This window comes from Euphorbia lathyris, chromosome 8, assembly GCF_963576675.1.
Source record: "Euphorbia lathyris chromosome 8, ddEupLath1.1, whole genome shotgun sequence".
Classification (NCBI taxonomy): domain Eukaryota; kingdom Viridiplantae; phylum Streptophyta; class Magnoliopsida; order Malpighiales; family Euphorbiaceae; genus Euphorbia; species Euphorbia lathyris.
This window is the reverse complement of record NC_088917.1, coordinates 87,139,197-87,155,820: the sequence shown is the minus strand read 5'-3', so window position 1 is coordinate 87,155,820 and position 16,624 is coordinate 87,139,197. Positions and strand designations below refer to the sequence as shown.

Sequence of the window (16,624 nt, the reverse complement as noted above, 5' to 3'; positions counted from 1 at the left end):
AATCGGTGGAAGAAGACAAACCGAAGAGCTCAGAGGTAGAACCAGAGGAAGAACTCATAAAAACAAAAAGGCAGATAAATGGAAGGAGTACGAAGTCAAACTTACATGAAATTCCAAGGTAAGAAAGAAGAAGCTTCAACACTCGGGTTTTTGACACGAAGTGGGCTCCGAAGAAGTTCAGGCGAGAATCGAAAGTCCTAACAATGGAGAAATGAAATCGGAAGAGAGAGAAAGAAAGAGTTTTAAAAGAAAGACTCACCTCGATTCGAGCGTCTTAGACACCTGACAATCGAAGAGTGGGTCTGGGACAGAGCAATCTTCAATAAGCCACCGATTGACGGCACGCCTGGAAGCTCAAAAGCCCTAAAGGACTTTGACGACATTTTAAGGGGGGCTTCTAATAACATCCAGATGTTATTTACGGGACTAAAAGGGTAATTAACCAAATGACAACGGATAAAGGGAATCGCCAAAGCTATGGCGTATGAAGCAAGGCTCCTGGACAGCGAATCAGATAGATTCTACAACACGCCATCGATAGTCAAACACTTGGGAGACCCGCCATCTCACCTCGATACGCCCCCTGAATGGTAGAGCCGATTCCCAATAAAGGCAACTAATAACCCATTAATGTGCTAACGGTCATACTTGAATAAGATCAATAACCGCCATTAATGAGGCATTAATGGAACCTTTCTAGTTATCCAGAGTTACAACTATATGAGTATAAATAGCTTGCATTCCAAGCTATTGAGGTACACACTTCTAAAATCCTACTTCGTGCTTACAGTTTATTCTTCTATACTCTACTGACTTTAGCATCGGAGTGTCTCCCGACGATCCCTACGGCGCCCCATAGGGAAGAGCGCCGATCAAGAATTCATCACCCGTCATCATTTTCTATGAAATCAGAAAGTTAATGTATACGGCTAAGGGGATTTCTCACTTTCTAATCTAACTAAGTCATTGGCTTTTTTTTTTTAAAATTTGCGCACAATGCGCTTATATTAAATAAGAAAGAAAAATCCCCCTCAGATCCGGATGTGATTCGAACTCATGGCCTCCCAAGGCATATGTAAGCTCTCAACCACCCGGATGTGATTCGAACCCATGATTTCTCACTTTCTAATCTAACTAAGTCATTGGTTTTGCTAACAACTAGAACTGCAATTCTTTTTAATTTTGTAACAAAAAAAAACATATGTTAATCTATAAATTAGTAGACTTGTTCATGAGTCCGATGGCACACCTCTCATGAGTTGTGTTTGTACATATACATTTGAGAATTCACTCGGTCTAGCTTGCACATAGAATGTATTAGATTTGAGATTTGTCTTAGGAGTCCATGCTTAATCCGACTAGATATGTCCTTCTATTTTATTTATTTCTTTGATAAATATTTTTTAGGTACGTAAAACTATATTTAATGAGTTTTATTGAATTAATTAACTAAATTTTTTCATAATTTGTCCGATTTGTTGGTTCGAGACTCGCCGGACACACCTCTCCCAATTAAACGTACTCTAATACGAAGCTTAGAAATTAGTTTTATCTACTTGTTTCATTCTGATCCAAACCCGATATAAATATAGAACAAATGGTGTCCGCTATGGTTACTTTGTTTTTTACAAAGTACTACTTTGTAAAAAACAAAGTAACCATAGCGGACACCTAGAACAAATTAATTTAGTATAAAATCCGATTAGACCCGCACCAACCCGGGCGGATATAGATATATTCGGAATTTGCCCAAAAGATAATTATGTTATTAAAATGACTTCGGCCTGGAAATCCTTTCTTATTCATAGACTAGCCGGACGAAGCTTCAACAATGGAGGTTTTATGCAGAGTTTCAATAATCCAAATACTGCAACGATATCAATTAGAAAGCCCGATTTTCAGCACATAAAGTTGTTTTGCTTTGCTACTGCTAGTAATCGATACTTGGATTTGACGGATGAAGAACTCATGAAACAGTGCGATATGACGACATTCAAGTCGTCGGGACCTGGTGGCCAACACCGGAACAAGCGAGAGACTGCCGTCCGTCTGAAGCACCTCCCTACCGGTGTTGTTTCTCAGGTATAAAATTAGTTACGGTTTTTTCTAGTTTCTTGTGGCGTTATTCAAACTGCACGTAACATGTTTGATGTTTTGCCTATGTGATAATATACAGGCTGGTGAGGACCGTTCTCAGCACATGAATCGCACTTCAGCCTTGCGACGCTTGCGCAGTCTTCTAGCTCTTAAAGGTAATTGTTTATTTTCTTTATTTTTTGGGATAAGCCGCCAAAATGACGGAAAATTTTAGAGTACTCCCGGCAAATACTCCTACTAATCAATTTATGCCGCATATACCTATTTTTTTCATCACCAATCTTGCATATAGTGGTAGAGAAAACGATTTTCACTGGTTACATGTATTATTCCAAGAGTACTGTAAAATTTCTCCAATAAAATTTGAAATAGTGTTAAGAGGCTATAGTTGTAGCATTTCATTAACACTGTGATCAGATTGGTAGGAATCAAATTGGTACTTATGGTTTTAGTACCTTATTCCTTCTCTTGTTCCCTTTTCAAAATTAATTTAGAGATAGCCTCAGTTCTTTAGGAAAGTATCAATTTAACTCGATGTATAAAATAGTATCATTTTGCTCTTTTTTTGTGAGGTGGTTATAGAAAAACTATAAAAAATTTGTATGGAATTGTATAAATGAAATAAGTAATGCCCTGTTTAATGAATGAGATGTTTATAGTAACTAATTTGACGAGCAAAAAGCTTGTGATAAAATAAAAACAAAAGATCAAATGCTTAATGTGTTCTCAATGCATCAAAATCGAAGTGGTGAAGTGCTTCATAATGTTTTTAACCTTCTTTTTACTACCCATCTTTTCTTTCTCACTATAGATTGAAATTATTTTATTGCTTAGAAAGGAATTACTCATATTGGAGTCTTAAAACAAAACTAACAATGAAATAAACTTGAAATAGAACATTATGGTACCCTGAACTTTGCTCTTATTTTTATTATGATCAGTGAACTTTAAAATCGAACCCTGGACTTTGCATTTTATTAAATGGTCATTTTTTCTCTTTGATTAAGTCAAAGTGACAGATGACGACCTCAAAATGTAAAAGTCCTAGAATTAAAGTTATTAACAACCACATTTCTTGTGGAATCACCGTAGCTTTCTCTCTCTAAACAACCATTAATATTCAAATGACTTCAAAATTAAAAAGTTTAAGAATTAAAGTTATTTAGAATATCATTTCCATTAACTTCACAATAGATGGTTGCCTGTTATTAAAGTCGTCATCTTGCTCAACCGTAAAAAGTGTGAACTTCAAAGTTCATGGGTCGTAATGTCCGGTTGTAAAATTCAAGAGCCATGAATGCAATTTACCCATTAAAAAATGTAAAAATTGATTAGTGTATTTTGCTGCAACTCAACTAAATATTTATTTAGCTTTTTATTTGCCTTTCCTAATTTACTAATCATGAGCTAGTCAGGAACCCTGTGGATATTACTGCGTACTCGCCTCCTCAAGAGCTCCTTCAAATTCTTCCTCTTAAGTCAACTGTGAGAACATCAGATTCCGGTCCACAAATAGGGCACAAAAATCCTAAATTTGTTTTGGTAATAGGTTTTTTTATTTTTATTTTTCTAATTAGGGCGGTAAATGACCCGAGCGGCTTGGTTTTCGACGATAAATGCTCGACCATATTCGGCTCAATTTATAAATGAACCGAGCTCGAACACGGCAAAACTCGGCTCGAAAGCTCATGAGCAAGCTTGATTATAGAACAAACTCGTTCATCAACAACAGACTTATGAGCAAGTTTGATTCAATTATTTTTTCTAATAATAGTGTTTCTATAAAAAAGTAGAAATGTAAAACTACGTAGTTTTGTGTGAAACTTTAGTTTTGTAGGTTTCAAAAATTCTAAATGAACATAATTAATAAGTTGTTTGTAATCAAAATTTATAAACAAAATTAACGAGTTGTCCGCGAGAAAAGCTCATGAATTAATAAACGAGCTGTTTGCTAGCAGCTCACAAACAAGATGTTGAACTCGAGCTCGAACTTGTCCATTTTCTAATGAGCCGAGCATAAACATGCCATAGCTCGGCTCGGTTTAACTTAGGTCCATTTCAGCCCTATTTCTAGTATTCCATCTTCTTCAAAGTTTTTTTTTTCCCTTTTCTACGTGAGAATTAATGAAAATGATCATATAACGTTGTATATTTTCTAATTGAAGGGAATGCAAGCGCTGCTGGATCTTATGTTTGCAGTTGATGGTTCTATATCTGAAGCAGCAAAATTGCTGGGGTACATAATCTTGATCTTTCTTTCCTGCTCATTAATTTTATTCACAAGCTTTGGTCGCGAGCAACTCATTAATTATATTCATAAACAAACTCAAGAGCAAAACTCGTGAACCAATAAATAAACTGCTCGCGAACAGTTCATTTATTGTTCGTTTATTGTGTGCTCGAACGAAATCCACTAATAGCAAGTGAAATAATATAAAGTTTAAAAAATGAAATAATATTCAAGTTTAGATGTTTAATATATAAACAAAACATAGATATTTTAATTCATAAATGATCTCAAAATCCTATAACTTTGTCAATATCCTAAATTTGTCCCTCCATCACTCAAGAAATACAATTATTAAAAAAATAACCAAACCGATTTTGCTCACGAGCCTGTTCAAGAGCATTATGATTGAGTTTGTTCATGAGCTTGTTCAGAACCTATAATCAAGTCTGCTCACGAGATTCCGAGCCGAGTTTTGCCGTGCTCAAACTCGGGTCGTCTACGAATCGAGCTTTATAATCGTGCTCAAGCTCGGCTCGTCTACGAATCGAGCTTTAAAATCGTGCTCAAGCTCAACTCATTTCTAAATGGAATTGAACACGGTCGAACTTTTATCAAACCGAACGAAGAGTCTCTGCCAGAGATGAAAGAAGAGCGGCTCGGCTAGATGCCATAAAATATTATGAACAAGTAACTTTCTCTATTTGATTCTATATACTGCCTGCTAGATTTAGGAATTTTTTCCTCACTTTCATATGATCTGCCCTTTTTTCATGCAAAATGCTAGTTTTAGCAAACTGCTATGCTATAGATATTTACAAAGTCAATTAGATAGAAATCATTTCTGCCTGTTTAGGCTTTGTGTATCTAAATTCTAAAGTAAATTGTTTGCTTAGTTTGATGGGTTGCTTTTTTTTGTGTGTGTGTATCATTCAACCCCCCACAGGTTAAGCACAGGGGCACTATCTCGACTGATACTATCGGACGACTCTCTTCGCATGGCAGTGAATGACCTGAGGAGTTCCAAGGTAAATTTGGAGCATTAAGTAGTCTAATTGGGTCTAGGGAATTATAAGATTGTTGGGATGTTGAAAATAGAATTAAAAATATTTGTGGAAGGTGATTATAGACATCAAAACTAGTCAGTAGCAAAGAAGAGAGTCCATGGCTAGGTTCAAAAGTTGGCTCACTCAGGCCTCGTTTGTTTGCCGGTGCAGGAAAAGATTTTTCCTGATTTTTCTGTGTTTGCTTGCTGAGGAAATAAGTAATGGAAAATTTTAGGTTAGTCAACAGAAAAATGCAGGTGATTTCCTAAACCATTCCCTAAACCATTTGGATCCCGGTGCCTCAAAATCTAAATGTTTTCTTTCATGTTGACAGATAACAACTTTACATGTATGATCTTGATGTGTAGTTGAAAATAAAAAAGAACAAATAGAACACTAGTTTAGGTGCATTTTATTCTTGTTTCTGATCGGAGGCAATTATAATGGCTTCTTATTTTCTTTGTTCAAAAGGAGGTTTTCATTTTGGGAGATGACATCCAATTGACTTCTATTATTTTCCTGATGCATCTGTTGCACATTACATGTAATTGGTTCAAAACTTCAATTGTTATTCTAAACTTTTAAAAGTTTCAAATGACTCTTTATTCTTGTTCAATTGCATCCAATATCCCATTATTTCTCAATAGAATTTGTTAGAGGTAGAAAATGGGAGCATCAAAGTGTTTTCCACGTGTCAAATAGACAAAAAATTAAGAACTTTTGAAATTCAATGGGCAGTTGAAGTTTTGATATTATTGAATGCAATGGGACAAGTATAAGGGGTTATTGAATGTAATTGGACAAAAATATGAGTTCGGTTTGGGTCAAGTACGAATGCAACGGATTTTTTTTTATCATACATATGGGTTGAGATTTCACCAATTTTGATAAGTTAGGGTAAATGTTGCCAAATAATAAGTTAGGAGGCAAAAACAACATTTTGAATAAAGTGAAGAGGCCAATAGTCCTTTAAACTACTACAGATAGAAACTTTGTTTAGTTCTTACGAGGAAACAACTAATCTTTCGGTTCCTGTACAGTGCAATTCGTTTTTTTTTTCGCTTTTCAGTAGTGTTCATATGGACTTTAACGTATCAAATGAATCTGATCATCACTGTTAAATCTAGACTTGTTAGATTTACGTTTTAGAGAACATATGAACACTACTGTTTCTCTTTTTATGTGCATTATGGCGTTGCAACATTTACTAGTTAAGCACATTTAACTTTTCTCCCACACTTTTAGAAGAAAGAAAAAAGGAGAATAATTTCTGAATTTTGTTGCAGGGTTTGAAGCCTCTAAAGTAAGGTTTCTGATCAGGTAAGGCAATTTGTTTTGGGGTTAATTATAATTAGATGCCCTGTGGTTTTACGGATTTGCAGATGTGTACTTGTGGTATTTCTCGTTACAAACTTAACCCAGTAGTTTGCAAAATTTTCATTTTTTTTGTTGACTTTGTCTTAGAACTCTGTTTTTTCTTCACATGATATTAAAGAGCGAACCCGGCCAGAATTGTTTCATCGCTGGAAATTCTGGTCTCTCTCTCTCTGTCTCGCGTACAACCCGTCGTCTCACGTACAACCCGTCGTCTCAGTCCATTTTTCGCGAAATTTGACCAATAACGACCTCAAAATGAAAATTTTCAAGAGTTAAATGATATTTAATTCTTCAACTTTTTAGGTTTGAGGTTATTTTGGTGTTTTTTATGAGAGGGAAAGTTAATGTTTAGAGAGAGAAAACTCCAAAAATTGTGAGTTCGAAAAATAAAAAAATGTGGTTTCATAGTAAACATGTTACTAAACAATTTTAATTCTTGAAAATTTTCATTTTGAGGTTGTTATCGGCCAAATTTGTAAAGGTCAATAAAAAATGAAAATTTTGCAAACCACTGTATTGCGTTTGTAACGAAAAATTCAACAGATACACATCAGCAAATCCGTGAAACCAAGTGACATTTATTTGCAATTAACCCTTTATTTTTTTGGTCAATTTTTGAGGCAGTGATGACTTGAAGTGTCAAATTTATTCAGATATTTATTTAATGTTCTGCCCTTATTTATACAGGCGTCAGGTGAACTTTGCTTGACGGCAATTATATGAACTAAATTCACAGGTTTTGAATTTGTCATCCTGTACTTGAAATATCTTTTCACTATTTTTTGAACTTTCCTAGTCGGGACTAGGCCGGATATGAAATGGCTAAATATATTCTGAGCATCCTAAATTAAAAATCTTCTGCTTCAGTGTTTGAATGTGTTGGATATCTCTACTTAAACAGTTCGATTCAGAAAATGCAAAATGCGCATCATTGTCGCCCCCTTGCTTTGAAGGAAAGTCTTCCACAAGACCAAGACTAGTAGTGATTCCAACCATTCAGTCAATCCAACTATTGATGTGGCATCATTTTGAGTGAAGGACTAGTGTTCTGATAAAATTTCTCATTTTCAAGGGTGGACACAACAAAAAAAACTGAGTGTAGCTCTTCCTTGGGCCTAAACCATATGCAACTCCATGAACGTGTCAATTTTGGTCATTTTGCCTTCTGAACTTATGGGATGATCTATTTATCCCATCAACTATGTAAAAATGGTATTAGCAACCCCCTATTTTCTGAACTTATAATCATATGCTGACATGACCTTAAAAACATCAGTCAAATGCCACATGTCGTATGCGAAGTTAGTTTTCTCACGCGTGTCTAACACATGGTCAAATTTGTTCCTATTATAATGAAAAGAAGAGGTTGATAATACCACTTTTACATAGTTAATAAGGCAAATAGATCGTCCCATAAGTTCAGGGAACAAAATGGCCAAAATTGACGAGTTCAAAGAGTTGTAAATGGTTTAGACCTATTCCTTGTGATTATGCTCCAAAGGACCGATCACGAGCTATAAATTGTGGGGCGATCACTTAGGGCCTATCAATTAAGGAGTTTCAAATCTTAAAAAATCAAGTCGAGCAAAAAGAAACATATTTCACATTCCGCATATAAAAAAATTTGAATGCAGTACTAACATTTGTGAAATAATACCAACTAAATTTTTAATTTCAAATTCTGTTCAGTGCTATATTGGTATGGGGTCATTTTTACATTTGAGCTAATGCATTATCCGTAAAATGTATAATGTAAATTTACATAATAAATTACAATATTGCATATCTTTATCATTAATGCCTTCTATGCTAACTTTGTTTTTGACAAAGTAAGCTTTACTTTGTTTTTTCTACTGAGCTTACTTTGTCAAAGTTCATCACCATCCAATGGTGAAAAAAACAAAGTAAGGTTTACTTTGTCAAAAACAAAGTAAGCATAGTCTAACCCCTTTATCATTTATTGGTCGTTTTTTCAAATTCATGATATGAACTTCAACATTATAATATGGGTAAATTTCATCAATGGTGTACAACTTTTGCTCAATTTCACATTTTGGTGTACAACCTTCATTTTGTCACACTAATATGTACGAACTTATAGGTGACCTCACACTTTGGTGTACAGCAGGTAAAAGTATCCGGTCAACACAAAGTCAACCAGCCACGTCAGCATTTTTTATCCTACTCATTAGTAAAAGCGGGACCCAAGATTTATAAAAAAATTAATTTTATCCTTTTCTCTTATTTACCCCTATATATCCCTTCATCTTCTTCTTTTTATTTATTTCTCTCTCTTCAAATTTCTTTCTCCCTCTAATCTCTCTCTCCCCAACCCCTCTCTCTCTCTCTTCAAATAGATTGACTAGGATTAGCAATTAAGACCAAATCAATAGTCTAGTCCTTCAAAACATCAAAAGCTACTTGTGCAGCTGCACATCTGGATACATCTGGATAACAAATGAAGAACAGTTAATAAGCCATTCTCCAAGTGTTTACGATCCAACTACGGAAATAGAATATATATCCCTGAGTGGATGAATATGTCTTCAACCGACAAAGCATAGGAATTTTCCCTTTCAAGAGTAGAGGATTGCACTGTCCGAGGGGAATGGAAGGAATTGGTTTCATCTTACTCTTGAAAGAAAGGTCGAAGGGGCAAAGGCTAACTTGACTGAAAGAAAAGGTTTTAGCAAGCAAGAAAAGGGTAAGAAAAGGGGAAATAAAACTTGGACGAGGTCAATAGTCAAAGAGGAGAGGCTTGGAGCCAGAGAGCTTACCACTGCAAGGTGAAGCACGTTGCTGAACCACTTATATAGATCATCAACTAATATACACCTCTGGTTACAACATAAATGTTCCATTGAACAAGTCATATAAAAGCTTGAATTTGAATGAAATGTGTAAGGACTGGAAACAAAAATTTTATGAAATGTTCGCATCTCTTTCCTCTTTCATAAGTAATAATAAATTAAAGTTAATTTTAGGATTATTGCATAATTATGAATTGGGAATAATTGATATTAACAGGTAAATTTTGATTTATATCTTATGGAGAGAAGAGGGTATAAAGGTAACTAAAAATTAGGTGGTCAAATTGTGACTTTTTGACCGGTCAAACGGCTGACGTGGCGCGTTGACCGGTCATTTTTACCTGCTATACACCAAAATGGGAGGTCACATATAAGTTCGTATATATTAGTGTGATAAAATGAAGGTTGTACACCAAAGTGTGAAATAGGGCAAAAGTTGTACACCATTGATGAAATTTACCCATTATAATATACATTGTAATTTATTTACAACATACTCTGCTAGAAGACCAATTTTATATATGTGTCCATAAATAAAATTATTAAATCAAACTCCATAAAAAAAAAAAAAAAATTATCGTGGTCTAGAACCAATTTTTCGATTAATCCACTAGAAGGCTAGAAGGCCAATTTTACACATACGTCTATAAAAATATTTTTACTAAATCAAATCTGCTCAAATTTTTTGATATATGTACGCATGTAATCATCTAATCATCCAAAACCAATTTTTCCACTGCAAAAGCAAAATTAAATCGCTTTGAACAAACTTATAAAAATTTACTAAACACATCACAAAAATAAGGATAATTTTGTGCCCTAAATTTGGAAGGTTCAGAATTTAAAGGTTTTGAAAGGGTTATAATCCTCCTTAAACTATTTAGTGGTGTTTGGTAGACTTTTTTTTTTTTTTTTTTTTCTAAAAGTTTTAGATGTTTGGTTTGATTAATTATGTACTGTTCGCCATTTAACCCTGAAAAATAGCTTTTACAAAAAAAAAAAAGAATCCCTACCTACTTTTTCCAAAATCTTATCCTTCTAATACCCGGATTCCTATTAACCGTTTCAAACCCTTCCTTTACTAACTCTCCTATTCCAATCAAATGATTACGAAGGGCCTTCACCAATCACATGTACTTCCTCACTAAAATTGGGCTTCAACACCCTATCCAATTTCTCATCAATTGTGTAGACAACTGAGCATAGTGTGGACTGATGTTCAAGACACATAACACTTCCAGCAAATAGTCACAGGGTCAAATCTGGATACGCCAAATCTCCAAGTGGCGCCGAGACAAAATGGCAACTTAAATCCTGAACATACCCAGACAATAACTGGGCTTCAACACCTTATGCACTTTTTTCCAATTGTGAAGACAACCGACCACCATACCATGGACTGATGTTTAAGATGCATAACACTACCAGCACAGCACATTGTCACGGGAACAGAGTTCTAGACCACCAAATCCCTGTGTGACGCAGAGACAAAATGGCAGCTTAAATCCCGAACATGCCAAGACAAAAATTCCAACAATCTACTTCAAATCAACTTCTTAACATCAGTAGGAATTGGAAGATAACTTAAGAAATTAAGCTAAACCTAGCCCACAATCAACACCCTATGCACTTTTTTCCAATTGTGAAGACAACTGACCATACCATGGACTGATGTTTAAGATGCATAACACTACCAGCACAACACATTGTCACGGGAACAGAGTTCTAGACTACACCAAATCCCCGTGTGGCGCAGAGACAAAATGGCAGCTTAAATCCCGAACATGACAACACAAAAATTACAACAATCTACTTCAAATCAACTTCTTAACATCAGTATGAATTGGAAGATAACTTAAGAAATTAAGATGAACCTAGCCCACAATCAACAGGGTAAGAGGGTATTCTATCAATTCAAAAAGCTCATTGATTACTAGTTTCACTATATCAGAGAAAAGAAGTCCCAGCCAAGCTTGCAATGGGCAAAACAAAATGCAAGCATACAACATTCAGACCGACCCTACACTTACTATGGGCAGCCTGGTGCACTACGCTCCCCACTAAGCGAGGGTCCAAGAAGGGGTCCCACCACAAGGGTGTACTGGGGGCTAGCCTTCCCCTGCCAATTTTTTTGGCAAGAATTCCTAAGACTCGAACCCGTGACCTCTCGGTCACACGACAACAACGTTTACCATTGTGCCAAGACTCATCCTCCACTCCGCGCCAAGACTCGAACCCGTAACCTTACACTTACTATCGGAACAGTAAATTCTAACGTTCAATCTCTAATCAGGGACAGATCCAGGGGAGACGGGGCTTGAGCATACAATACACTACAGTATATACCTGCTAAGTTTGCAATGGGTAAAACAAAATGCAAATATAGAACATTCAGTCTGAACTTTAGTTTTCACTACTCTATCTAAACAGTAATTTCTAATGTTCAATCTGTAATCAGGGAGGGATCAAGGGGAGCTAGGGGCTTGAGCACCCACTGGTTGAAGGAAAACCAAATATTCAATTGAAACTGTGACCCGTGCTTCAATTTTCTATATAAAACACCCAACAAATATCAATTTAACAACGAGAGACAGTCACAAGCACCTGGATCACTGCCTCTAATCCACAGCTAAAGCCAAGATGATTTGAGCAAATGCAGCCATATTAAATCACAGGCATGCATCTATAAACCACAATAAAATCACACGGAGCAGAGCAACTAACAAGGTAGAATTAGAGAAAGAAATGGCAACTCTTGAAACCCAAAATATTATAATTTACTGTTGTGACAAATGGGAGGAGAATTCAATGCAGAAAACTAAATCAGATAAAAACCCTAAAATAGAGCAAGGAAAAGTGATCCACAATTTGCTAGAAACATTACATATCAAAAATAATTTTCTCAATCAAATTATCATACTTCAATCACCCTTCCTCCTGAATGAGCAACCTTCTGTAAGCCTCGCACGGCCACCGGTAGGCTGGCATAGAACTGTCTGGCAGTTTCCACACACCACCACTGTCTGAGAGTGACTAAACACGGTTGTTCTGTAACAAATTTACACAATCTCAGTTTACGCCCAAAGAAGAATAAGAAAACAGCTAGAAAATTGCTTGAAACTTACATGTTGAAACAGCCTTGGCATTTAACATCCTGTATCAAATATTTCGATCCAATCAAAATTTAATTTCTTAATCTCGCAAATCAAATCACAAACTTCCGAAAAGATTCACAAATATATAATACCATGAAAAAAGAGTTAGGAGACTGCACTAGGCGCTTGAGCTTATGCTTCCTCTTCTCAATCTCGGCCGGAGGGTTTGAGCAAATCGATGTCGTTTTGAAGAACCTGCAAAAGGAAGCAATGACGGGATATTAGAAGATGATTAACAACAGCAAAAATGGAAATCCATAACAAAATCCATTATCATTGAGCTGACCATCTTGTTTTCTGTTAATTGTAAACCCTAGAAACCCTGCTGGGAGAGCCAAAAGACGAGAGAGGAGCCGAGAAGTGGAAGACTCGGTTAGAGAAGAAGCTGCTGAAAGTCCTGATTCATATGGTAAGCTTCTCACAAAATTCATACATTAATCCTTATTTTAAAATTGTAAAAAAAAAAAAATTTTACTAATTTTTTTATATAAAAATATTATATATCATTCCACTAAATTAGGGACACAAATACAATACGATAACTAAGAGGAATAAAACCTCTTACCTATACATGCTACAACCACCCACAAATGGAAGAAAATAGATTAGGAGAGTAATAAAAAAGACTACAAAAAGCAATAAAAACCATACAAGGTATAAATATAATAAAATAGAAATCATATACTTCTCGCAAGTCAAATCTCATTGAAAAACAGTTGTACTCTTCTGAACATTCGGATCTAAGTTTTTTTTTTTGAAATCACGCAGATTTATAAATCTACGTGTAAGATGAATTTTTTTCGCTTTTGCTAGGACTGAAAAAAGAATAAAAGAAATAAAATAGTTAATAAGTCTAAATCTGACGTGACGATAGACCTGATTAGAAAGCTAGAACAGAGAAAGTGACGATGTAGCAGCAACGGCAGCACTGGGGAGCTTGATAAGAAGGAGAAGCAAAAGTGAAGAAGAAAATGTAAAGACAAGGAGAAGTCTCTGCAAGTATATTGTGGATCTTTTAAATTGTAATAAATTTCATGTATAAGTTTCTCAGAATTATGTTTTACATTTTCTGGATTTTTTTGAAATTTTTTTGAGCATTTTTTTCTCACAGAAAAACAAAACGCCGGATTCTATTCACCTGAGCTTCTGGAATCTTAAAATGACCGTCTAATTAAGACGAGTTCAACGGTATAAAAGTTTTTGTAAAACGAGGTTAGAAAAGTCGGAAAAATGCATTTTAAAGAAAAGAAATAAAACAATTTTTTCTTTCCTTTTATTTACAAATTTGTCAATTTCCCCTAGTTAATTACAAAATTGGTCCTTGTCACACCATAAGAAATGTGTCATACTTGATCTCTCCTCTATATATATATATAATTGTAATAAATTCAATAGATTTTTTTTTATAATTCCCTAAAGTGATATACACTATCAGAAATAACAGCTTTTAACGAGATTCGGTTATATTTATGTTAGGTTTGTTTGATAATTTCAAAATTACTTCATTTAATAGTTTAAGTACTTATATGCATTAAGTGTGTTTGATAAAAGCAATTATTCAACAACTTAAAATGTTCAATTAAATTAAAAAATTATTTATCTTCATAAGTGAAAATATTTAGTTTAAAGTTTTAAATTGAATATTATCGACTAATATATTCAATTTTTATTTTTAGTATTTATCAAATATTTACATCATTTAATATTTTCAACGCTTATAGCGGAGTTGGTGGAGAATTATTTTTCCACTCTTTTTCGCTCATGTAATTCGTCTGATGTTGATGTTGTAATTCAAAAGATGAGGAACAGGGTAGAGACAGATGAGAAGACACCACTAGCAGCCCCATATGAGCGGAGTGAGATGGAGGCAGCAATTAAGGCATTAACATGAACAAAGCTCATGGAGCTCATAGGAATTTAAAGGTTTGGCCGGACTCGTAGTTAATAGTTTTTGATGAATGGAGAATCGAAGGAGTTTCTTTATGCTAGTATTAATAATGGAAATTTTCCTAAGGATCAAAAAAGTAGATAGAGAAAAAACTTTCATTTTTGGTCTAGAGATATAGCTTTCTTCTTTTTGAAATACCTGAGTCTAATCACATCACAATCAGGAAAACGAATGTGACAGCGGAACATAGAGGCTCAGAAGGAGGAATAAATAGAACTAGAATACAAAACTTCCGTGAATACGAATAAGCCGAGAAAGAAAAGCAGGCCTTTAGAAAGAAATTTTCACAAAAGAAAGAGCAATGAGCTAATTAAACACTCTGAATCTTAACTTATCAAACACACTGCCAAGATAAGGGTAATTTTGTGCCCCAGGTTCAGAATTTGAAAGTTTTGAAAGGGTTATAATCATCCTTAAACTCTTTAATAATCTGGTATAGGGTTATAATCCTCCTTAAACTCTTTAATAATCTTATTCTTCTAATACCAGGATTCCCATCAACCCTTCCAAACCCTTCCTTTACTAACCCTCCTAAACCCCTATTCTAATCACACCCTAATGAACTAATCATGTTACCAAGGGACTTCACCAATCACACGGACCTTCGCATTAAAACTGCGCTTCAACACCCTATGCGCTTTCTTAATTAAAACTGACAACTGAACATAATGTGGACTAATGTTTAAGACACAACACTACTAGAAAATTGTCACGAGGATAGGAGAGAGGAGAGATCTGGCCTATGCCAAATCTCCGTGTGACACCGGACACTGGCAGATTAAATCCCGAACATGCCTAGACAAAAATTGGTTTTCAACGGCATATGCACTTTCTTCATCAATTCTGAAGAAACTGGCCATATTGTGGACTGATGTTTAAGATACAACACTACCACACCGGACAATGTGGCAGCTTAAATCCCGAACATTCCTAGACAAAAACTGGTCTTCAACAAAATAAATTCTCATCAATGAACTAACCATATTGTGTTCTGTGAATCAGAAATCGTAAACCCTAGAAACCCTGCTGCAACGGCAAAAACAAAACGAGAGAGAAACACAATTGGACGATTATGATGAATATAAAGGATTCGAGAAGACCTTACAGTCGTTAGATCTTAAGTTTCTCACATCCAAGCCTTTCATCTTCATAGTTCATAAAATTAACTCCAGCATTTACGACAATCTTTAACTAAGGTTATTATCGTCTTTTTCCGTGCAATTATTGTTATATTAATTAATCAGTGATATAACATAATTTCCTAAAGAGATATAACATAATTATAAATCATAAAAATTGCTGAATTCTCTACACTTGATTTAGGGTTGAGCACAAATCCAGTATTGGAACATACGTTTGACCTTTTTTGACCATATTCGACCCTTAGAATAGTATTACTCTATTTATACCACAACGAACAGGAAGACCCTTCATTGAGGCTAGACACTAATGGTCATCATGAGATGTGTTAAATCATTTCACCCATCAGTAAAAGTTGACCATGGTTTTGGATTCGGAAAACGGATTGTCCCGTATAATGGCGTGCATCTTTGAAAGCAATCCTGCGATCCCAATCCCCTTCCCCTTCATCATTAGCAATTTCACTCTTGAGTCGAGGGTTTGTATTCCCTCCAATGTGCTATAAATAGTTGATTATTGATTTACAGATATTCATATAGAAGATTAAGGAAATTGTAGTTTTTGAAACAGCAGCACCATCTGTGAAGGTCTCACCTTGGTTAGATTTTGTAGGCGCCGACATCTAAAACCATTCTTCAATTTCATACTCAATCTCATTAGAGTCTTTGAAGATATAATCTTTTTTTATTTTCTTTTCAGGTGGTTTATTAGCATCCCCACGAGTCACGTTCACGCTTTCATTAAACTTACATAGAGAATGTGACCACGTAATAGTGGATCGATCATGAAGAAAATGGCCTTATCCGTAATGAATAGAGGGACTG

At 35.1% G+C, this 16,624-nt stretch overlaps 1 protein-coding gene and 1 pseudogene across 4 annotated transcripts; one reads left to right on the top strand and one right to left on the bottom strand.

Moving 5' to 3' along the window:
* The first annotated feature begins 1,739 nt into the window (after positions 1-1,739).
* On the top strand, positions 1,740-7,613 carry LOC136202925 (uncharacterized). Of its 4 annotated transcripts, none has more exons than XR_010674652.1 (8): positions 1,740-2,082; positions 2,177-2,252; positions 3,509-3,582; positions 4,263-4,333; positions 5,271-5,352; positions 5,542-5,627; positions 6,657-6,690; positions 7,435-7,613. XR_010674652.1 is itself a non-coding variant. In XM_065993921.1 (7 exons), exons 1-6 carry the CDS (start codon positions 1,774-1,776, stop codon positions 6,675-6,677), a joined length of 690 nt encoding a protein of 229 aa, XP_065849993.1. In that variant the 5' UTR covers positions 1,740-1,773; the 3' UTR covers positions 6,678-6,690; positions 7,435-7,613. The 4 variants fall into 4 exon arrangements, 1 of the variants encoding a protein (XP_065849993.1); XR_010674651.1 differs by having other exon boundaries at positions 3,509-3,639; XM_065993921.1 differs by lacking the exon at positions 5,542-5,627 and having other exon boundaries at positions 3,509-3,639.
* A 4,690-nt stretch (positions 7,614-12,303) lies between these two features.
* On the bottom strand, positions 12,304-14,614 carry LOC136204053 (small ribosomal subunit protein eS27y-like; annotated as a pseudogene).
* Between the last annotated feature and the right edge of the window lie 2,010 nt (positions 14,615-16,624).